At 46.5% G+C, this 24,018-nt stretch overlaps 1 protein-coding gene across 5 annotated transcripts in view; it reads right to left on the bottom strand.

Annotated features, from left to right (window-relative positions):
- Positions 1-623: 623 nt before the first annotated feature.
- The window catches only part of LOC108933161 (Nance-Horan syndrome protein-like), an 85,561-nt gene continuing 62,166 nt past the window's right edge, over positions 624-24,018 (bottom strand). Inside the window, exons 2-12 of one of the 5 annotated variants that reach the window (XM_029256824.1) lie at positions 18,842-18,994; positions 16,610-16,746; positions 15,434-15,478; positions 14,995-15,039; positions 14,067-14,129; positions 11,082-11,277; positions 10,565-10,609; positions 9,136-9,267; positions 5,999-8,965; positions 5,588-5,711; positions 624-5,382 (exon numbers count right to left, since the gene is read on the bottom strand). In XM_029256824.1, coding sequence (XP_029112657.1) covers positions 4,767-5,382; positions 5,588-5,711; positions 5,999-8,965; positions 9,136-9,267; positions 10,565-10,609; positions 11,082-11,277; positions 14,067-14,129; positions 14,995-15,039; positions 15,434-15,478; positions 16,610-16,746; positions 18,842-18,994 — 4,523 coding nt within the window. In that variant the 3' untranslated portion in view covers positions 624-4,766. Of the gene's footprint in view, positions 5,383-5,587; positions 5,712-5,998; positions 8,966-9,135; positions 9,268-10,564; positions 10,610-11,081; positions 11,278-14,066; positions 14,130-14,994; positions 15,040-15,433; positions 15,479-16,380; positions 16,423-16,609; positions 16,747-18,841; positions 18,995-24,018 lie in introns of those variants that run through there. The other 4 variants (XM_018750006.2, XM_029256826.1, XM_029256827.1 and 1 more) reach the window with 4 other exon arrangements.

Raw genomic sequence — 24,018 nt, forward strand, 5'->3', positions numbered from 1 at the left:
CTGAGGGGCGCGAGGGCTGCACACACTGTCAGGCAGGACTGTTAATCTTCCTAATGTTTGTTCACAAATAAAACTTGAATAAAAAAACGGTACGGTATTCATTGTAAGACCTCCCTCCGTTAGGCAATGAATTTCAGGTGTCACCTACATCACCGTCACGACGGACCCCTTCCTCCTGCCCATTCAAACTGGATCTTTCACGCACCAAGTCATTTGTAAACTGTTTAGGTGTTTTAATCAATTCAGTGTGTCCTGAGTGAGGAAAAGGTAGGAGGCAACTAGACAGCTGGTACTGTAGTGGTTAGAGCTGCTGCCTTTAGACCCAAAGGGTTGCAGGTTTGATCCCCACCTCTGGCTGTAGTACCCTTGAGCCAGGTACTTACCCTAAATTGCTCCAGTAAAATTACCCAGCTGTGTAAATGTATGTAAGTTAATATTATAATCTAAGTTGCTTTGGAGAAAATCATGAGCTTAATGAATAAAGAGACAAGCAAATCCCTGAGTTCGCTGCCGAGCTTCTTGTCGTCTTCGCCGAAAGGCCCCAGAGATGGTCCAAAATGACCAAAATACTACTTGGAGCGGCGCAAGGAGAGTCGCACGGACACTTACATTTCTCAGTGCAGTCACATTTATTGGTCTGTTCTATGCACAATTACTAAGCAGCCAGAAGGCCTGGCAGATGGTTCCGAGAGGATTTACAATGGAATTTTCACAATGTTTACTAAAAAATAAATACAAGACTTAAAGTGTTGCACAGCTCAAAAATATACAAAGGCTTGGAATTAATGTAAACTTTTGAAAACATTTTTTTTTACAAAAGAAACATCTTTGCAACAATTTAAAAAGGTTATATTTACAGATTTGTACAAAAATACAAAATCTATGCAAATCCATTAACTTGTAGCTCTCAGCCTGAATGAAATGCATCTTGTACAGAAACAGTTACACTGTAACCTTCGTTTGTGGTGTGTTTGCCTCTATTTCTTTTGTTATGCAAGTAACCAAAATCCATTTAATGTTGCTCACACGCGGACACTTCCGAAATCCTTTGGCAAAAGCATTTACTGTGCTTTCCCCCATACAAACATGGTTCACGAGCCATGTCGAATTGCGAAATGGAAACTCAAACAGTCTCAAAAGGAATTCTATATAAATAAGTTCAGCAAAACAGAAAGAAAACTTCACAAACGCCACTATATCAGTGCAAATTGATATTTTTAAAATATGGAATAGTGTTCACAGAATCATCCCCCCTGTGCACCGTTAAAAGATGGCAGTCGACAACAGTACTTGTATCAAGAGCTTCTTTATCTTAACGTTAACCCGAGATAAATGTCATTTTTGCTCTTTGTCGCAGCGTTGATGTGTCAAACCCGAACGTGTAGCGTAAAGGGAAGCAGCTACGTCTTCTCCCCTTTAAAATGTGTTTTATTACATAAGGCATGAATAAGGTTAACAGTTAAAGTACTTCTGTGGACAGAGCTACTGCAGTGCCATTCGATAATGTCTGTGAACGAATATGGCTACATTGATACCACGATTTAAAAATGTCACTAGTGAGCAGGTGAGTGTACATAGGTACCCCCGAATTGAACCTTTTTTTTCTTTTTTTTTTTTTTTTTTTTTTAACTTTCATCATCTACATTGTATACGTGCTGTGCTCAGAGAAAACCAGACCTCATGTAAGTGTGAGAAATGTACAATAAAACCAGTCAACGGCCATCACCGGTCCTTAGTGGCAACAGACGGACACGTGGCTGTTGGACGAGCAACGGAAATTCGGAGCACCCCTACGAGAACACCACTGGATTTTGTACACGGCAACTTTTATGTCCAGACAGGTGATTTGTGTCCTCTCTGAGCGGTTCACACCAGTCAGTCCATTTCATGCCATGTCTTTGATATGAAGTGACAGAACACGTTCTCAGCCAGTGTCTTATTAAATAAAGCTTTATCATATTCTAGATCTGTTTTTTTTTTTATAAACAAAATAAGTCTCTGGATAAAATATCTTGTCATTAAAAATATCTTCTTTGTCACACCATAATATCATATAAAGATTGTACAGATTTAGCAGACCGAATGATCGTGAGCCGAATGCAGACATAAAAATTCGCGAAACTTTAAACTCAGACTAACTCCTTTCGTTGTCTGATTTCACCTTTTACTAACAAAAACAAAGAAATGCATTTAATCTTAATAATTTGTTACATTAAAAAAAAAAAAAAAGAAAAAAATCTGCCATAACAGTATCTCAGATGAAACTCCTAAACGCAAAATTTCCAAGTGGAGTAAAATTAAATAAGATAAATTAAAAAAAAAAAATCCAGAGGCCTGTCTTAAACAGCAGCTGATACTGCAGCACGTACCTTTACAACTGAAATCCTCATTCCTTTTCCCAGTCACTTTCTGGAAAGCAGTACCTAGTACTGCATTTGTTCACCATCTTCCCAGCTAGCGTCAGCACGCTAGGACCCAAAACTGTCTCCACAACTACAGCGTGTTAACAACCTACTAAAACAACTTCAAACTGCCACACCGCAACCAAGACTTGCACAATATTTCAAAATCCTCGACTTCACGCACTCTCACCGAGTAGCAGGTGTTAGTCCTAAGAAAACACTCTGGCCGCTAAAAAAATTCTGCGGTCGCAACTGAGCACAGGTTCTCAAGTTCGCCGCTGCCGTGCATAGGAAGGGGCAATAGCTGAGGTTGCCAGGAAAGGACAACATGCTTCTCCAAGGAAAAACTCATCACGAGTTCCTTCGCCGCACTTCCCACCTCCTCCCCTCATTTCCTATCGACGCCAACCCGGTTCAAACGTTTAGATGTTCCTCCGCACCGCCGCTCCCTTCACGTACTTCTCCTGTTCGCCTCTCTCCCCGCACCCTTTCTTCCAGGCTCGGCTCGCACCCTTGTCTCGCGCGTCTTCCAACGCCCACGCCACTTTGCTTCCTACTTTCTACTTCCGCCAGGTTCTCGAAAAATGGATCCATAACACCATGTCCAGTTAGTCCACAAAACAGACAACCCAACTCTTCGGCGAACGGTCACGAAAAATTTTTACGTTTTGCACAGCTATCGAATACGCTCGAGTGAGCCGAAAGCAACATCCTCTCATACACAAACGTCTCTCTGTATCTGAAATTTCTTTCTCGGAATTCCACCGTTGTTTTTTTTATTGCATGTCGTCAATGAAAAAAACAGAAAGGAGAACGAAACGCACACCTGCCGCGTACGGGTCGAAGCGCGCCGCCGACCAGCAACAGACAGGATCAAGGAAAAATCTATGGGCTTCACAGCTTCCCCTTCGACAAGCGAGCACAGTGTCAGTTTTACAAATCGTCTTCAATTTTCTCAGCATTTATGACTTTCATTCATTAATCTCATTGCAAAAAAATAGTATTTCACCAAAGTATCAGCAAGGGCTCCAAAGGTATTCATAGAATACATTGGGTCATATCATCATTACGCACAATTTCCCCCTAATCGAGATGATTCTCAGTTAATATGTCACAAAACTTTTAAGCGTTGACCTCAGAGGGATAGCTTATATTTTAATACAAACCTGTAAAACGTACAAGTACTACGAGCACAGGCCCAGCTGTTCAGTCGTCCAGCGTTTCTTATGAGCAAAAACTGAACTCTTTTTTTTTTTTTTTTTTTTTTTTAAAGTATTGTTGCTTTGCAGGACCCTGTGGTGGGTACTGTGTCATGCCCCAGGTTACCAACTTCACAAATCTAGGTAAGTATTACAGCACTAGGTCTCATTGTTTTGTGCCTCGTGAGCTTTGTGTCATTAAAATTAAAATTTATATTTTCATATATATCTATTTTATGTTCCGCTTATGTATGATACAGTTCATCACAAAACACATTTTCAAGGGATAATCTTGAAGAATGGAGTGCAATATGACGTAGGCTCTGAGCACCTACCCGTTCAAAGTTCCAGCCAAAGATATTCATTTAAAGACCCAATTGTAAATGAGCAACATCAATTCCTAGCGAACGTATTGGAAAGTACCTGTATACAGCACGTGTTTAGAGTATCAAATCCCCTGTTGTTAAAAGCTCCAGTACGTAAAGGCCACAGTTCGATTGTCCCAAGTAAACCTGTCGAAAGACAGATTGTTATACAAGATTCAGGTACCTTTTGCCTTCCCGTGTCACTGCTTAGGCTCCGACGTGTGAACGGAGAACGTATGGCAGCACATCGTATTTTTTCGTATTCCTGAATGACGAACAACGTGACGCGTGTGAATCTTACGGACGGGACACAAGTATGGTTTGATACGATATTGCCCCCTGTAATGGTTGCAATGGCACCCAAAATATATAGAAATGTTGCAATTTCACTTGCAATCAGTTAGAGTGAAGATGTGGTTTTGGATCCTGATACCTTTATACTCTCCGAATGTGTTTGCATTGTGATATTAGAGTATTGGGATGATTTTTTTCCCAAAAAAAGACGACCAAAACTATACATGAATGAGAAATGGCAGTTCCTTGAACAAAAACAATATGGTTATTTACCATTTCTTCTACCCCTTTTCCTTTTTTTTTACTATCAGCAGTTCACCCATTTGCCAAGTTTTGGAAAAAGTGTACAAATTCAACACAGGGTTTTTTTTTTTTCTTGTTTTTTCGTTTTCATCTCATATAATTTAAAGGTTCAGAACTGGTCCTCACTGGTTCAGCGCTCCACCTTCTTTCCAAATAATGGCGGTACCTCTGGGGGCCCGAAAAACGCGAAACGCCCGGCGGGTCTAGGTGGAGCTCTGTGAGGAACGGTCGTCGTGCGGACTCCCATCCGAATTCTCGGTTTCCCCTTCGGAGATGGCCTGCATGGGCGCCGTGTAGAGGCGATTGCGCATGCTGTAGCGACTGCTGTTGGCTGGCGGTGGGATCCTGGATCGGCCCTGCCTGGAGGAAGCAGAGCTGGAGAAGGTTTTTGGGGAGAAACCCTCGGTGTTGGCTCTAGGGAAAGGGCCCGGCAGGTGCTCAGCACCCGCCGGGGACTGCTGCAACGGAGAGGGCATCTCCTCAGGGTGCCTACACCCCTCGGACGTTGGGTCACCCGGGGACTTGGGTGCGACGGGGCTCTTCAGGATCTCGGTGGCCGACATGCGGTAGCTGGAGTCGGTACGGCTGCCTTTTTTCAAGAGCAACAGCTTGAACTCTTCGTTGGAGGTGCTGGACTTCTTGGCACACCTGTAGATGGGCCCTGGAGGTCTCTGGGAGTTGGTGGAGATGCCTGGTGTCACAGGTGTGCTTGGAGATGTCACTGGAGTACCTGCTGCGGTGCTTCCAGAGGCCGTACTTGAACGGTTTCTTGTACTAAGCTCTCCTGAGTCCTTTCGTCCCAGAACTTTCCTTTTGGACCTACAACGCAAAAGGTTGGATCCAGTTAAATAACAGCAAACACAATTTCATATAAAGCAGGACTGCAACAATTAAAAACGAGTAGCTACTTAATGCTGCCACTTCAGTCATTTGTTTCTTTCTGTCTGTGGCCCTTCGCTTACCGTTTTATCAAAGGAGGCTGTTTCGTGAGAAAGACACCAATAAGTGACGAAAATGAACACACCTGTGGATCATGGCAAAGAGATCCTCTGTTGTGCGTACTTTGTTGGGAGACATGAAAACGCTGTCATCCTCAGGTTTTGTCTCATCATACAGGGGAGAAACCAAGCTGTCACTGGGTGTAGATTCTAGAAAACAGAGAGATGTCATTTTGTTTTATTTTATGCAGCAAACATTTTTACACGACAGCCACTTGTACAAGTTCATCTGAGTAGAAGCATGGTTTTGCCCATTCTTTTATTCCAGGAGAAAAAGTGGCTATAGGATTAATAATCCACAGTTCGAAAGCTCTATTGCATTAGCAGTACGCTCGCCCAGCAAGTTCCCACTTTTAGATGTATTTATTCCCACTGTCCTCACTACAGTTTGCTCAGAATGCAGGGCAGCTAAGAAATGATAATGCGCGAAATGTCACCTTTGCTGAAGTAATCTTCCGTATCTGGTGAGGTCTCCTCTTCCTGTCTTTCCTGTGAGGCACTTCTGGTAGGAACTCCTGATATCTCATATTCATCCTCTTTGCTACTTGTATCGCTGATTGTGTAAGCTTGCGATGATTCTGATTGATAAGTATTTACAGGCACTTTTTCAGGACTGTCGCACGGATTAAGGTCACACCTCTTTGCTATGATGTGTGGAGCTGGGGGAGAACCCGTTTTTGTCGCCATAAGGGGGGATTCAGCAGCTTTCTCAGGTGTCAGTGGTAAATGTTGCTCCCTCTCCATGCTGCTACTATGAGAGAGAGGTCTTGAACTATCTCCTGTGAGTTCTGCTTCCTCCTTGGGGCATAACGTGCTATCAGAAGCTGGGTCATATGCAAGGTCGGGGGCTTCCCGGTGAAGTTGTGGTCTCAGTGGTGGGTCCTCCTCTGCGCAGATCGGGTCTGAAGGGGTTCTGAATGCCGTCATTGCCCAGAAGGGACTGGGGCCACATCTCTCCAGCCTTTGTCCCACGCACTCCTGATACGCTACATCCCTTGGGAAGGGTTTGTCACCCTGGGTAAACAGTATATCACAGTACTCCTGAGACGGGGGTTCGTAGGGTTTGTGAACTGCAGGCTTCTTTGATTCTGGGGATGTGCTGCTGGAGGGTGTGCTGACAACTGTGACCGTGGGACACTTAGGTCTGGCGTCAGAACCATGCTGCTCCTGGCCTCCCTCGCTTAGCCTGCCAATGGACCGCAGCTGGACTGAGCGGAGCACGGTGGGAGTTATGGCCATGGGAACCGAGCCAGATGCCTCCAGCTTTGCTGCTGCAGCCGCCTTCTGTTTGTTCTGATGAAGGATGTGTATCTGGTTTCTGTGGGCCGAAGGCTTGCTGAGCACGGTGTGAAGAGCACTTAGGTCAAGATGGGTTGGAGGTATGATCGGCAGCTCAAGGTCTCTCTTGGAGATGCTCCCATCTCTGGAGAGCTGCTGCTGCTGTAGGGAAGAGAGGGAGGACTTTCTCTCTGGGACTTTGGGTTTCCTCTTTCCACTGGTTGGGGATAAGGGCCCAGGGAAGAAAGCAGATGGAAAGGAAGATGTCGGTGTCTCCGACTGGCTAGAGTAGCCACTGGAGGGCGATGCTAATCCAGCTAGCTTCTCGGGAGAGGCCAGTTTGAACTCGCTTTCCACAGAGGGAAGAGAAGGGGTGGTGGCTCTTGATCCCGACTGGGAGGTCTGCGATTCCGAGCTCTCTGGTGACTTGATGCATTCGATGACTGTAGTACCCGTAGCAGTGCTGGAGTTGGACAACGATCGATAGGGATCATTGGATTTCAAGTCATTAAGGAGCCAGAGATCTGCATAGTCAGACTGGACAGCACCTTCATCCTTAAATGAGTGTGTGTCTGTAGGGCCAAACAGGGAGGGGTCACTCATTTCGACAACGTTCTCTGCCACCCACGACTCAACCGGTTCCTCATTTAAGGTGGGGTTCTCCAGCTGACCCGGAGAGCTGGCCAAGTCCAGCTGCAGCTTAACTTCTCTGGAAGACAATTGCAGGTGCTGTCCACTATTTATCTTTGGTTCGTTCTTGTCAAGAACGGTTTTCTTCAACGATGAACTGCGTTTTGGTGGGGCTGGCTTCACCTTTGGTTTCTTCAAAGAAAGACAGTGCTTTCCTATTGTCCGGGTACCACTGTAGTCTGGCTGACGATATCCACCCACGCTAGTTGCAACATTTATGCTCTCACTACAGTCAGAGCCCAAGGCTGCATAGTCATGAATGTAGCTTCTGCTACCTTTAAGACCACAGTCAAAGTGCATGGAGGTATAGTAACCTTCTGTGTCTATCGAGTAATGCGAGCTGGAGTCGGTCTTTTCGGATGGAAGCTTGTCAATGAAGCTGTCATAAGTTGCCACACTCGTACAACTGGGACACTCGAGGCCACCCTTATCCTCCCTCTGACGCAGAGGACAGAAGTCCAGGCGGCAGGACTTGTCATGCTGGTGGTGCAGGTAGTTCCACTCGCCGCTGTTTGCTGCACCCGTATTCGAATCGTCCAGCAGGTCAGCTGCGCCAGAAGTAAAGGAACTCGCCTGGTGGCCTGAATCTTGCGGCATGTCAGTCTGGAAAGGGTCAATCGCAAAACCAGTGGAGTCGTCAGTAGTGTGAAGAGCCGTGTTAAGCGACAGCTCCGAGTCACAGTGCGAAGATCCAGTCAGAGGAGGTGAGGCGGCGGGGGGAATGGTCTCTGACGTTTGGGAAGGGCATGTCGAGCTGCTTCCGCTCCAGTTACCACTGGAGGACTGGTGATCTTCCTTGTGATCTATCTGGCTGCCCAGCACTCCTGTAGTGGATACAGAGTGAATGGGGCTGCTGAAGGTGTCTGAACTGGAGGAAATCTCACAGCTCCCCATATCGACTTTCCGCGGGAGCCTGGACCTCCCTCTATCAATCCAGGTGTGGTCCGGACTCCCTGGGTGCTGTTTCAGGTTTGCCAGTTGGTGATGCTCTGGCACAGCCTGGTCATCCGTGCTCTCCTCCTCATCCTTCAGAATCCTCTCACCCGGTCCTGGCAGGAACTCCTCCGCTTCGTAGGGAGAGAGTTCTTCATCATCGCTGTCGTCATGGCCCTCGTCTACGAGGCGACCACCTTCACGCGGTAGGCTACGGGAGCGCAGGCGGGTGCCTGCCATCGCAGTAAACATGGAGTCAGAGCTGTCTGGCAGGGAGGTGATATTGCCGGTGGAGTGAGAGAGAGAGGATGGGATCCCTTGGCCCCTCTGTGCTCGGATTCTCCTTCGTGAGGGTGCGGTGAACAGTAAGTCTTCTGTCTGACAGCCAGAGTCCTTGGTATTGAGACGGCTGCTCAGGGCAAGCTCTTCATGGCGTAGGGAGAAATCAGGGTTTGTGTGGACGATCACAGTCCGTTCTCTGGCCACAGGGGACTCATCGGAATCTGAGATATAGTCAAAAAAAGTCAAAAAGAAAAAAAAAACAACGGACATTACAAAATGCTAGTTTTCCATAGTCTCTTTTTTTTTTTTTTAAATACGTACATCTTTTATGGAAAAATGGCATGAAATTACAGAAGCGCTGCTGGAATGAAAGCGACTGAGGAGGGCACACCTATATCTTGCTGCACGCGTCTTGGAATTCCCGAGATGGTTTTCCGTCTTCTCAGCTTGCGGCGCCTCTGGAGCACCGACTGCGAGTGAACAAGGGAGCAGCGAGCGCTGGCTTCTCTGTCAAATCCAACTCCTGGAAAAGCAGACTACAGATCTCAGAGACTCCTGCATGCTCTGAAACGCTCCCTCTTGCACTCCCATCCAGGAAGCACTCTGCCTTTAATCGCACTTGGATTCTCTCCACTCAGAAAAACTAAGAGGACATTTGATTATGCTTTTTGCTGAATCCCCTCTGTTATTCCATTAACAATTACATTTTAGAGACTCCACGTGCTGCATAAATTGCCCTGAATTACAATATGCAATACGGAACAACTCATAATGTTTTACTTTATATAGAAAGCATTCTGTATTTTTCTTTGCTGTTCTTAAGTGATTTGGTTTATAATGCAGATGCAAACATGTAGGGTAGGGTCTTCAAAATAAATGTACAGTAACAGTTAACAAGACTTGAATTAAACCACATGGAAGCTGACAAGTATGACGCACAGAGGGCAGCAAACTGGGGGAGAAAATGAAGCGAAAATCATCCGCAGTCCTACCTGAGAACCCTCCTAGGCTGCAAACTTTCAGTTCTTTAGTTTTTCTGGTCTGAGTGCTGAAGCTACAGGCCTGCAGTGTGCTCTCGTATAGCGATGCCGCTTTCTCGGGTACTCTTGTCGTGCCCCACCATACTTCCTGACTGTCATGTGATAACAGTGGGCCTTTCAGCACCAGGATCCCGCAATTTCACTGAAGCCACCTCTGACTCAGCTCAGTCTCCACTAACATACCAAAAACAATCTGGTTTCTCAACTTAGTGTAACGAGGGGTAAATAAATTCCGGCTCCCTATTATAATTCTAATGGAACTAATTGGCATGCATGAGGTGACAGCTCTCCATTCCACAGTCCCTGGCACAAACAAACTTTGACAAACGAGAGGAAAGGGTATGGGAGTGTTGCTACTGGTTCACAAACCATGACTTGCACATTTTTTGTAGGTTTTCCAGGACAATGGATAGCATCGGATTGCTCAGCATATGATTTTCATGCCGGTGAGTATAGGTTTAATTTCCACCGACGCCGAAGCTGGTTAGGTGGCGGGTACAGAGAACGCTGTGTCTGACTGAGCAGTGCTGTCTGTACCGCTGTACCAGATGAGCAGCGGGGCAGAGAGTCAGCACAGGCGATGCGCATTGTTTGAGGGTTAGCCAATGGGGATGTTCATATCCGTATTAAGGAACCGTGTTGGGGGAGCTGAAGGGCTTGATTCCCCCACAAATCCATCCTCCTTACTAAAAAAAATTGTGCAAAAAAATGTAAACATGAAACGTGGCAAGACACAGCAAGGGCACGGGCAAAAAAATGTATACGTAAAACGTGGCTCACTGAGAAATGCAGAAATCGCTGGAGAAGAGGCAACAACGGGTACGTCTGAAAGTGACACACAGCAAGTTCAACACACTTACAAGAGAAGCACGCTATCATTTTTTTCTCGTTTGTTTTTTTGTTTTTTTTTTTAAAGGAGAAGTCTGGTCAAAGTTCATGATCTGAAATAACATAGAGCTGGTTTCTTATTGTCAGACCTGGCCCAAAAGCAGGCAAAGAAATCAAATCACAGTCGGTATATTCAACTTATCAGATATTGCTGTTCTGATGTTTATTGACCCGACAATCAGCTGCTGAGTCAATTATAGGATCTCTCCGTTGCACGAATGTTTGGCTGAGATTTGTCTCTGAATCCTACTACGCACTGAAGGCAGTTCCCTGTTGAGGCTGTCAATAACAATCTGCACTGTGCATCAACACCCGCGTTCAACCAGAGCTGTCCTTTCATTTAGACACAGTCAGACAGACAAACACAGAGCGGCAATTGGAGTAGTGGACTAATTAGCTGTTAATTTACCGGTGACGTTAATGGGAATTATGCATGACGAAATCACTTGGGACTCTGTTTTCATCTTCTCCTCCGGGGTGGGAAGGGGCAGGGCTCTGGACCAGTTAGTCTGCTTGTCCAGGGTGGAGGGAACATTAGGCACAGGGCACCGGGGCCGGTGGCCTAGGGCCACCACATCCATGTCTGAATCTGAGGGAGGAGGGGCCTGGAACAGATGGACATTAATGCCGTTCAATCAAATGCAGGTTAAGGGTGTCATGGACTGACAGTCATGGGGTACAGGCAGGGAGGTGGGTGATGGGGGTTATGGGGGTGATGGAGGGAAAAGGGTGTAGCGTTAGCGTTAAAGGTACGTTCTGGATGTTAAATAGGATGCGTCTGTGCTGGTTAAAAGAGTACAACGCTGTCCGTAAGTGGATGCTGGTGATGTTTACGATGGAGTCAATGAAGCACATGCAATGTTCAAGTTAGCACACATTCCAGCTTGAGCCTGTTCCTAAAAAGAGAGCACATGTTGAAACCACACATAACAGCAGCACCTCATATTTTCAGTTAATTCTCTTAAACCGATGCTCTTATTTTACTGTGTTAACTACGGCAAGTCCTGGAAAACACAGCGTAAGCAGCCATCTGAAATAAAGGGAAAGCGGAAACTGGAAAAAAAAAACGTTGAAAGGCAGAAGGTTAGTTTAGGAGATGTGAAGACGATGCAAAGGTCGCACGGTGCGAAAGACACGGCGGTGACAGGACTGGCTGTAGCTGTAAGGATTCCTTAAACACGCTTGGATTAATGTTCCCACTTACACATCCGGCACAGAATTTCAATTATGTGTTTGCTCTGCTATGTGGCTGAAGCTTTGTGGGGGGGAGCGCGTGGACTTTCTATGACAGACAGTGGGGGGATGTCAAGGACTATTAACTGGGAAGCTCACGCCGTCTTTGCCTTTCATAAATCAGATAGCTACAAATGGACAAGAAAGAAGAGGATGCAGTGGGAGAAATTGTTCCCACAACCCAAATTCCCTACTGTTACAACTTAATACTGGCCTGGCAGCTACTGCAGAGCTTGTCTTCGCAACTGTAATTTGTAGAAACATAAATGAAATTAAATAAAATAAAATAAAGTAACGTAATCGAGTTCTGGGCAAGTCAGACCGAACACTCGGATCCTGATTGCGATCCTGAGTGCATTTTCAAAAGACCGTCATTCGTCGCGTCGCCGACCGAGCAACTAATTTCAAGGTACGAAAAAATCCCGATATTTAAATTTGCTCTTTTCTACACCTGGAAAATCACAAAAATGTTCGCTGTTCCAAATGGATTCAAGCTGATCACTTCCATTGGGAATTCATCCCTGGAAGCCGAGATCTGAAAGTACAAACCGATTCCTGCAGATGTAAACATTTCAAGAATTAGAGTATCTCATAGGTGGAAAAAGTCTGCCTCGCATCCCTGCCCGTCTGCCTGCTCATTTTCTGAAAGAATCATGCGCTTACCTCTTCGTGTCTGTAAAGAGATGCATGCGAACCTCTGCTAGTGGAGGAGACGGAACGCGTCCCATTTCCCCGGAGCCCTCAAGTGAGCTCTGATTTAGAACCTGCCCTAAAGCCTTTGTATTATACTTCCCAGTAGACGAATGAGGCCGTAACAAAACATTGGCCACAAAAGGGTCTTGTTTCCTTGGAAACTTCCAAGTTTTACTGATGCAAAAAGGAAGGGGGGGAAAAAAATCAGAGGGAGTGCATTTTTAGCCGATTCGTCCTGAGAATAATAATTTCTCAGTGGCGCGGGGGGGTGAAGAGAGCAAGAGCGAAAGACGAGTGAGATGGAGGGAACTGGGGGGCGTCTATCAGAAAGGCGAAGCTGGCACGTTGGATTTAGTCACTGGCTTCTTGCCAGAGGCTATTTTCATTTGAAAAAGGAGAGGCGTCTCGGGTCCAAGCATTAAAGAATGCCATTCATGGAGCCTGCAGCAGCGGAGGGGCCCCGGATGGCCCCCGAACACTCTTCGGAGTAATCAGAGCCTCGATGGCAAGGCTGGGGAACACACAGCACCAGACACACTTGGGAAGCAGGTTCACGGCGCCCAGGGTTCTGCCACAGGCTCTTGCATTAACTGGACCCCGGGTTCGAACGCCAAGCAGACTGCGGTTAGAAAATCGCTTCCCCGAAGCGAAATAATAAACTTTATTTTTCCTCTCTCGTCACATTATCAAGAGGGATCACGCCGAATTCACTCGTCATGCATGAGCAGCATTTTCGACACGATGAAGAATCACAGAAGCCACGAAAATAAGGGAGAGCTACTAGCGCAGCAATTCGATCTGCTGCCCCTCAACCCAGAGGTTGCAGGTTTGAATCCTATTTCTACCTGTAATACCCTTGAACATGGTACTTCTCCTAAATTGCTCCAGTAAAATTACCCAGCTGTTGACATGGGTAAATAATTGTAGGTACTTTAATGTTGTAAGTTTGGAGAAAAGTATCAGCTTTGTACATTATAAACAGCAGGAATTCAAATATTCATGCAATGACTTAGAAAAAGCGTCAATTGAAAAAAAATGAGGAAGAATCGACCCTGAAGCACTTTGGACAATAAATACCCGTAGTTATTCACGTTAATAATCCACTCTGATGGTTCCGAACAGCTGTCGGCAATGGCGAAAGGCTGAGAAGCGCACAGGATCATTTCAAATGGGTGTTTTCCCAAGAAATCCAAACATTTGCGGCTAACGCAGCTGTCTGAATAAGGGCGGTGGACGGAAGCGCTAACGTTCACGGACACCGATCAGCTGCCAGCATGTGAGAACTTCTCCCTTTCGCTCAGTGTGTGAGGAGTGAGAGGAGCGAGACACTTGTTAGTGGTCTAAAAGAGCACAGAGAGCAGGAATTAGTGCTGGAAGCCAGGCAACGGTACAAGGAGACGGAGTGTCATTAGGGGGGAGGAGCCACCAGAGCAAGTGGGTGGGGTGGCGCAGGGGGAGGAGCAAATACCTTTCTACTCCAGGGGGTAAAGTGGCAACACTCAGTGGGGGAGGAGGACCGCTTTCTCTCAAACTAAAAACATAAAAACAGCACAAACGGAACAGAAACAGGGCGATGCGTGTGGTTAACAGGAGGGCAGAATGAAAGAATCCTGGCACAAAAAAGAAAACTGAACCAATAACAAGGGATCTTAAATCACTGCAGGAACACGGAGGAATAATAAGGAGTAACGTATTTCATACAATATGCTGGATGTCCTGTCCGGAGCCTGGGGGTGAAACATTTCTGTTAAAACGTAACAGCTGAGCCTTTATGCTGCAAATCGGCGCACGGCACCTAGGGCAAAACCACGGACTTGGGAGCGTGAGACGGGTACGAGCCCTTTCTTCGTCTCGGGAAATTGGGATTAAATGTGCAGGTTAGAGAACAATGGCAGCGACACCAGTCAGGTGTTCGTGACCCCTGCTCACCATGCCGTTCTGTGCCCACCCCACCCCCCGGCATTGTGAGTTCATCCAAGGGTAACACGATTTACTGCTCCTGTAACTGTTCTCACAGACAGCCAAAACACACACCAACACACGCACGGGGTCCACCTGTTAAGCAAATGTGTCAGGAACAGCAAAGAGCACACATGTTAATGTGGAAAAACACCCTTGGACAAAAAAAGTCAGAAATCCGTCGGAATAAAAAGAAAAACAAGGCGTGACTGAAAAAGGGCCGGAGGCGTTCGCTCCTGCCGCTGCCGAACGCTGTCCGTTCCGCCGAGTGTGCGCGGACGCTGGCGGTTAGGGTACGCCACCGGTGCCCAGATAGGAATGGTCCGGGAGTGGTCACATGAAAAATGACTCAATGGCTTGGGAAGCAGCACGATCACACACGGTCACACACGGTCACACACGGTCACACACGGAGCATGGCTGGGCACACCATTTACCTTTCTCTGCATTTGCTGAAACTCAGTTTCCCTTATTGGCTTCTCCTGCAGCACAGAGTATAGAAACAGGCCATCAGCCACGACAGGACAGGTTCACGTGGATTGCGTGACACGGTACATGAGCGCCACGGGCCGCTGTGCTGAAGTAACACGTCGCCATAGTGATGAGCGAATGAAAGATATATTCGGTTTCACGCTGCCGTGTCCAGCATGTCCACATCTATTTGTACGAGTGGACAGTCAAATTGTATGAGTTACTTTTACGGTTAATCGCTGCCATGAAAGATCTGCTTGAAAATTTAAATAACAAAAAAACATTATAGGAAAATTGTATAGAAAAATAATTAAAAGGAAAAAAAAAACGGCACATCGGAGTGACCTATGGGTGTGACTGTCTGTTGATACACAGCGTCCCGATTTCTACCCATCATGCCGTTACCTTTCTTTGTGCGGCCTGAATTTCAGACTCCTTCACCGGCCTCTCCTGTTTGGGGACAGTTGAGGGGGAAGGAAAAAAGTGCATGATGACAAACAGGGTGTGTGACCTTCCTTTTTTTTCTCCTTAAGTGCAAAACAACACCAGTCCTTCTGCCTACAGGTGATCGCTGTGTGGTCCATGAAGGAAGAGCAGATTTAACTGCAGACCACACACACACACACAAAATTTAATGCCTATGATGTGCTCAGGCTGCCATCTCTATGAGTGCCCGGTGTGTACTCCAGAGCTCAGGGGTTACGATTGTTTTATTGCTTTAAAGCCGAGGTGTCCGTCCTTTGCTGGCCAAGGGCCCCATCATTATCGCGAACTGGTCTGACTCCAGTAAAAATCACAGTAATTGACATGATGAGCCCTGAATGTCCAAACTGAAAAATTTATATTTATTTTATTGGATTTTATTTAGGTGCAACGTGTGCTCAAATGTGAATGTCTAACTATAACTGCATTATCATGTGATTCAACAGAATAAATAATAATATTAATGGTAGGTCTAGTAGTATTTCTCATTTTACAAATGTCTTTACGGGCTGCACATTGGACACCCCTGCTTTAAAGAGTCTGGCTGTGACCCCCCCCTGCCAGTTTACCCTCCACCCTTGATGAATTTATGCTCAGATGGTGAGAGCAACATAAGAGAAGTATGCTGAACCCTGCAAATAACCAGACGCACTGCGCTACGCAGTTACGCGCTCCCACTGTCCTCTCTCTGTCTGCTGGGGGAATAGCGGCTGAATAGATTCTGTCAGATAATGTTTACGATTAATATTTTTTGCACATTGAACTCCATGCAGTTAGGACTCAAAAGGGCAAAAGGATCAAGAAAAATCAATCAACTCTTAAAACAGGACATAAGTAAAAAAAAAAAAAAAAGAACACAAATATATTACCTTTCTTTGCATTTGTTGATATTCTACATGTTTCCCTTGCCCCTCCTGCTGTATATCAATAGAAAGATAGATGCGCAGGACATGTAAACTGATATGTATGTAAAACACGGCTAATCACACACGACCACGCACATTTTCCATATTCGCACGCGTGTTTTTGATCCCTTTGCTTTTCCGCTGCTTGGGACGAAGCGAGTTCGCGCAAGAGCACGGGACCGCAGGCCCTTACCGTTCTCGGGTGCCGGCTCCTTTGTTCGCGGCGCCGGAGGGTCCGCGGCGAGGGGTAGGTGGGCATCGGGGGTGCCACCGAGATGGAGATGGTCACCCGGCGCTCCCGACTGCCGGACCGCTGCCGCTGCTGTTGATCTGCCGTCGATGGGGGAGAAGCGGGTCACACGGGAGCCGCACGGCTCGGGCGCACTATAACGTGGCAGGTCAGGTGACACGGCTGGGCCCCGCGTGGCCTGCAGCACACGGCCACTTCCAAACGCTTCCTGCACCCTTCAATTAGATGCGACAGCCACTTGACACGTCTCACGCACCAGGGGGCGCTGCAGGCCTTCATTTCCGAAATTTGAACGCCAAGCCCCCACCCCCCAGTTCCCATGCTAACTACTCACAGTGCAATAAGAACGAAGGAGAATAAATGAAGAAAGCTATGTGACAGCAGAGGAAAGCAAAACGTATTAATTCTTAGCAGTTTGTATGAGCTGGTAGCGTAGCGCTGCCGCCTTTGGACCCCCAGGTCTCAGATTCAAATCCAACCTTTAACTGTGGTACCCTTGAGCAAGGTACTTACCCTAAAAATTACTCCAGTAAAAACTACCTATCTGTATAAATGGATAAATAACTGCAGGCACCTTAATGCTGTAAGCTGCTTTGGAGAAAAGCGTCGGCTAAATGAATAAATGTAAGTGTCGTCCAATAGAAACATTACCGCAAACTCAAGCCAGAGTCTCTCCTTCCCTAAAAAGACCCAACACAGCAAATATCAAAGAACCACTTGTCTCACACACACGTCAAGTGTGGTTGTGAGTCCAGGTAGGGCGTGTGTGTGAGGTCACTTATATAGGAATATCTTGTATTTTAACAGTATTATACCGTTTATTTTGTTACTATACATCCATAAACTGGCAGATCTCAAAAATACATACACTGAATCCCAATGTTACAAATGGTCAAGTTGCAGATTGTTAGTAATAGTTTAACTGTGTCATTGTGTTTTTAACAGCAAGTCTGCAAAACTTTGTTTTTTTTGCCGACCGAATGTCACCTGCATTTCCGCATCGAGTCTGTAGTTGGCAGTAAATCCCACCGAAAGAGACCAGCAGTGTGACGCTGCAGTAACTCGACTGCTTCCATGGTGTTTGCAGCCGCCAGGTGTGATGCTGACCGAGTGTTTTAATGAACAGTAAGAGAACACAAACTCTGCACATGATTATGGGATAAATTAGAGAAGGACAGGAACTAATGGGAATTTGTGTACAATGTACTTTTACTGAGGGGGGCGCGGGGGGTGCGGTGGTGCGGTGGGTTGGACCGGGTCCTGCTCTCCGGTGGGTCTGGGGTTCGAGTCCCGCTTGGGGTGCCTTGCGACGGACTGGCGTCCCGTCCTGGGTGTGTCCCCTCCGGCCTTACGCCCTGCGTTACCGGGTAGGCTCCGGCTCCCCGCGACCCAGTATGGGACAAGCCGTTCAGAAAGTGTGTGTGTGTGTGTGTGTGTGTGTGTGTGTGTGTGTGTGTGTGTGTGTGTGTACTTTTACTTTCAATCATTTTAAATTAGTTTTTAATGTAGCCTGATGACAATGAAAAGGTCAAAATGAAGTCTTAAAGTGTTATTTTTATATTTATTATAGCTATATCAGAGACTTTCACAGAACCTTCCCGGTGAATAAATCAAGGCACTATTATTATGCTTTTGTTCATTTTATAGATAATAAAATAAACTGAAAATTGCCTGATAAATGTTCCACGTGTGGTTTCGAGTTAATAAACGATAATAAAATAAAATTCCTGCACACGACTTGCAATCCTCTCTACCGTGTTCCCAGGATGGACTCCAGAACACAGCAAGTTCTCACAGGACAAGCGGTTCGTGAAAATGGAATATATAACTAAATAGAAATCTTTAGCAAAATTTTTAATTGCAGCGTCACCTGCGGCTTTTTAGAAAACCTTACATGAGGGACATCAGTGTTATTAAGCTTTTACTGACTGTGACAAAGTGGTCGGATTTACAAACCAACTGAGCTATGAAGAGACTTTCAGTCCCAGTTGTGTATGTAAGTTCAGCACCCAGCGTATGTGACACATCCTCGCAGCAGTCGATACGAAAAATCGATCCGAAAGCGCAGCTACATATGAACAAAGCGAACTTACGAATACAGATGCTTATATCAATACTATATGCGGTCGGCGGAAAACCGGCGGACGCCGGCCGGAGGCGGGGAGGGCATCTCACCTCGGTGCAGCGCCCGCAGGTTCTGCTTGGCGTGCCGGTGCAGCTCCTCCAGGCACGGCGGCCGGGTGGAGGGGTGGAACACATTGCGCTGCTGGTGCCATGGGGCCTGGTAGTGCGACGTCAGCTTGCTCTCCACGTCCAGGTTGGACACGGCTGTCGAGGAAGAACAGAAGAGAGGGGTCCGCGTCAGTCCCCTGTGGGACACCGGTTCACCAGTGCAGACAGTTGTTTGGAAGGTGACAAAAGGTTACTGAGCAGAAGGAAATACAGAGGTGCGTAACCTTAGCCGCACCACCCGCCTCAAGGAAACAGTGAGAAACACCATTTGTGACACGGCTTTCTTGACCAAGGGACCCTTCACAGCACTGGTGCCCAACCGTTTTTGGCCAAGGGCCACAGGCGTTACTGTGGATGGCTTTGAGGGCAATGTGTAAAAATCAAAATAAGTGACATACTGAATCTTAAATTGAAAAATTACTGTTTTACTTTAATATATTCATGTGCAGTGTGTTTATGTGCATCTATTACCATGTGATTCGAATGAATTTACAGTATTTATGGTAGGGATATTATATAAAAATAATTTTGCAAACATTCTCGCGGTGACCTGAATGACCCCTAGGGGCACACGTTGGACGCCCTTGGTTTAGAGCAACACGCTACTCAGTGGAGCCCAGTGACAGATTAACGGAGGCGAAAAAGTTGCTGTCGCTCAAAAAAAGTCCAAAATGTCAATGCGGTACCTTCATTAACAGTGCAACATACCAGCTGCAGGAACACAGTCACAACTCCCTGTCGTCATTTTACTCCAGTCTTACTCTGACCAGCCGTCAACCATCAAGCGAAAAGACCCAAAACAGGGTACATTTTAAGTCTCCACGACCAGCAATAACGGGTACAATATAAAATAAAATAAAATAAAATATTCTTTTATTATAAGAATAACTGTAAAGGATTACACCCTGAGTGGCTCAGTAATTGTTGTTGTGGTCACAATGTGTCACATTTCCGAATTTTGGGTAAGAAAAAAAAGACTTTTCGTTCCGAGTGCCAAGAGCTTTGGTGACGATTAATCGTAACACTGAAGAATATCCATTTTTTCAAAGCTGTAATACACTGGCAGCGATTGAAACACCTCACAGCTCAGGTTTTTCCAGACACGTTTTCAGTTTTTATGTATCAGACACTTCTCTCCAACGCGACACATAATGATTATTAGCTAGTATTTAGCCGCATCTTTATCTCGTGCGATTTAACCCATTTACACAGTAGGATATCATATATCGATATTGTAGGAATTCACTACCGTAGTCAAGGGCACTATGGCCAAAGGCTGGACTTCGAACCCGAGTCTTTCAAGTGCAAAGGCAGCAGCTCTAAGCAGCACGCCCCCTGGTGGCCCCCTCACTATGAAGCCTTCTGTGTCACACGTTCGTTGGACAGAAAATAGTCACGTCACACGAACTCCACCCGTCGCCAAGCAGCTTCTCAACCCTCGACGTAAACAAAGAGTCGGAACTCTTTAAAGAAATGCTCCACGGCGTCCGTTCGATGACTTCGTAGCTGAAGGGAGTAGAAGGACCAACACAACAGGTAAAAAGGACATGCTAACCTGCCGAAGCTCATGTGGGCGGCTGTTTGTGGTCGGGCCATGTTTACGCAGCGGGTAGTGTTTGAGTTAAAAGCAGCGATGTGAAAGACGAATACAGATGCTTATGCCCCCTTTTCTGAAAAGGTCACTGCTTCAGAATGTAAATACGGTTAATGTGCTCATGAGCAGGCCTCAGCTGACTGGATACTGGAATGACGGGACAGTCCGGTACATCGCAATATTATTTTTTAAAACATATTTTCCTCAATTTTCAAAGCAAAAGTTTGGAAAGAAGTGGTGGGTTAACGGGGGTGCGGTGGCGTGGTGGATTGGACCGGGTCCTCCTCCCTGGTGGGTCTGGGGTTCGAGTCCCGCTTGGGGTGCCTTGCAGCGGACTGGCGTCCTGTCCTGGGTGTGTCCCCTCCCCCTCTGCCCTTATGCCCTATGTTGCCGGGTTAGGCTCTGGTTCCCCCTGACCCCGTATGGGACAAGCGGTTCAGAAAAGGTGTGTGTGTGTGTGTGTGTGTGTGTGTGGTGGGTTAACTGCTGAAGAGAAATTGTTTTTAAAAATCACTTCAAGTGATGTTCAAACATACGAATTCATATACTTTTTTTTTTGGGGAAGGAATTGTCATTTTCTTCGTACCGGCCTCCTCCCGCCCATTAAGATCATCGACAATTTTCCTCCTTAGTAGTATGATTTTGGGTGAAATTTGTGAAAAGTAACTTTATTTCAGCCTTTCATGCAATTTGCAAGCATACAACTCTAAATAGAAAAAAAAAAGGAAAATGTATTAAAGATTAAAGTCATCTTGCCATCCACATCCAGGTTGAAATAAAATGTTAAAAAAAAAAAAAAATTTAAATTAAAAAAAAAGACGAGAATCGTGTCACAATTCCATTCGTCCACCCATTTCCATTAACAGCTTGTCCTGATCAGGGTCGTGGTAGTTCAGCGTCTATCCCGGAAGCAGCGGGCGTACTCACGTCAAATTTTTTTTTTTTAAAAAAATCACGTATATGATACATTGGACTCTCCAGTTCATCCTTGCATGACTGGACCCCCATCAGATGAAGTGAACCAGCAAGAGTTGAAGGACACAAAGAAGGACTCGAAGTGGACAGTCGGGACAAAGACACACTTACTGTAGCCTGGCAGATGCTCTCCTGTTACACTTCTGATTCCTTAACTGTAACTGTGCCGGTATACTGTCCAGCTAAACAAATTCTGAGATCCTTTTCAGACCATTAAAAACTTGGGTGATGCAAAAATAACCAAGTGAGCAGGAAAGCTCCTGGAAGTCTGGTGTCTCCTTAACTATGTTTCATTTTATCATTGTTGCTGAGATATTTTCCATGTTCATCTGTCCAGTCTGGTTTTGAAATAATGGACAGAACACAAGGCACACGTCACCTCAACGGGTTTGGTCAATTTACAGAGAAAGAAGGGAAATCATAGACGGCCCCCCTCCCCCTTCTCTGCCTGTCCTCTTTCTGTCTCTCTCAAGAAGCCATTGTCCATCATTACCCTTTAACATGCCATCGCTGCTGCAATCCCACTACCGTCTATATCCAAGCAACCCTTCGAATTTAATTTACAGTGATTTGGCAGATCTTTATCGGACCATAATTGCCCGCATAACAGGAAAGATAAGTTTTTTTGCAAGACTTGCACCAAACAGGCATATCAAAGGGGACAGAACACAGGCTCAGCTGCTTCAGAGTAGACGTGTGAAGATTAGGGACAAGCATGAAGACTGTGGGGGTTCAGCGCTCTGGGGAGTGAGGTGAACTGGGCTTATACTGTGTGTGTGTGTATCTGAGAAGCCAAGAGATGATAATTTATGGAAACAGTGGGCAGCAAACATCACCGGCTGGCTGTATTGCCACGGAGGAGTCGGTCCAATACAGCGCAGCTTTCCGGTGCTGCAGGTATGCGTGTGCTCACCTTTTGGATCAAACGTCTGCCGCAATTCTAAAATCCCCATCTGCCTCTTCTGGTGAAGTACCAGTAGTTGTGGTCTCAGCCACCCTGACTCTTAGACTCCTCGATCATCAGAGGGATACATCGGGGTACCTCCAGCCTTTGCTGCAGAGGGGCTGTGGGCTGCACGACACAGTCCGAGGCCGAGCCATTTGATCATAAGCGTGTTCTACCCCGTAAATGAGTAGGGGGCCTGGACATGTGACTCCATGTATTTGGGAATGTAACAAGACTCTCAGCTTTGAAGATATCCCATCGTGGCGTTCAATGACTCGTGGAGAACCAACAGAAGCAGCTTAACCTCTCAACAACCTTGAAAGCCCAAATGGGCCTGATCAGAAGCCTAAGTGGTGAGGCTGGAGACAATGGGCCCTACTGCTACCTGATATCTGTGGCATTCTTCACCAGTATGTGGACCTATACCAGAGGTGACCTTTTTATTGGTGGGAAGAGCCAGTGGTCTGAAATTATGGACCACAATGATGGAACTTACCAGGCCCGTGCTGAATCGGGCTCGGGAAGCAAGCCGGCTTTGGATATAGACCTCCCCGCTACTTACCCACCGGTGTTGGGGTGGGCGTGACGTCTAGGAGACGGCTCTCTTCTCCTAAACTCCACTTCACTGTGACGCAGTTAATGAGAAGCTCAGTTGAGTGCCGCATTCTCACACACACACACACACACACAAAAAAAACTTGATTTCTCAGCAATTTTCCCAAATTGCTCTGTATAAACCCTTACGTCCTTCTAAGAGGACACCGAACAGCGTTCTAATGCCATCACTTCATTCCTTCTTATTCACATTAACAAAGAAAATTCTGCATAATATACACTTGCCCGTGAAGCAGCATAATGACAGGCTGCACAACACTAACAAACACGGTGAAAGGTGGACCATACAGATAACCAGCGCAGAGGACAGTCATCAAGCAGTCAAATAAAAAATATCGCAGAGACAAACAGGGTACCAGCCCTCTGTCCGCCCGTTGGGGGGGGGGACTGCGTTTCAACGCTGGTGACATCCTTGCCAGTGGCTCAGACCATTCGCAGCACACCCATCGGAGTGCTTCATCCAAGGTCCATTACTCATGACGGGTAACGGCTACTTCATCACTCCTATCTTTATAAATGTAGGGAGCAAACCTGCTTCATCCTGCTTTCGTCCTCCGCTCGGCGTCCTCTGTCTGTGCAGATGGGGGGTCGATGGCTTCCGTTGTGAGTTACCCATCTGTTCCTGGGAGGACTGCTGCTCCAGGTACATCCAAACTACAGCAGAGCAGAGTATCAGGGCTCCTCTGTTCACCCGTTCGCTCTCTCTCTCTCTCTCTCTCGCCCTCAGTCCTTTACTGCTCAGTGCACAGTCAGCAGCTTCACAAACCAGCCAGCGTGGGACAGATCTCCCAAACATCGGAGGAGAAACAGAACAGTCGTTCGGTCCCCCTCTTTGCTGGACCTGCCCCGAGTAGTGCCACCGATGCTCATTCTCTATAAGGGAGGAGCTACTTATCTCCCCGATGAACTCTGCGATAAACTGCTGAAAAGGGAAACCCCATCTGTCAAATGCTGGTGATGAGATCCATGGCTGGGTATTCTCACATCTCA

The sequence above is a fragment of the Scleropages formosus genome, chromosome 1 (assembly GCF_900964775.1).
Source record: "Scleropages formosus chromosome 1, fSclFor1.1, whole genome shotgun sequence".
Taxonomy (NCBI): domain Eukaryota; kingdom Metazoa; phylum Chordata; class Actinopteri; order Osteoglossiformes; family Osteoglossidae; genus Scleropages; species Scleropages formosus.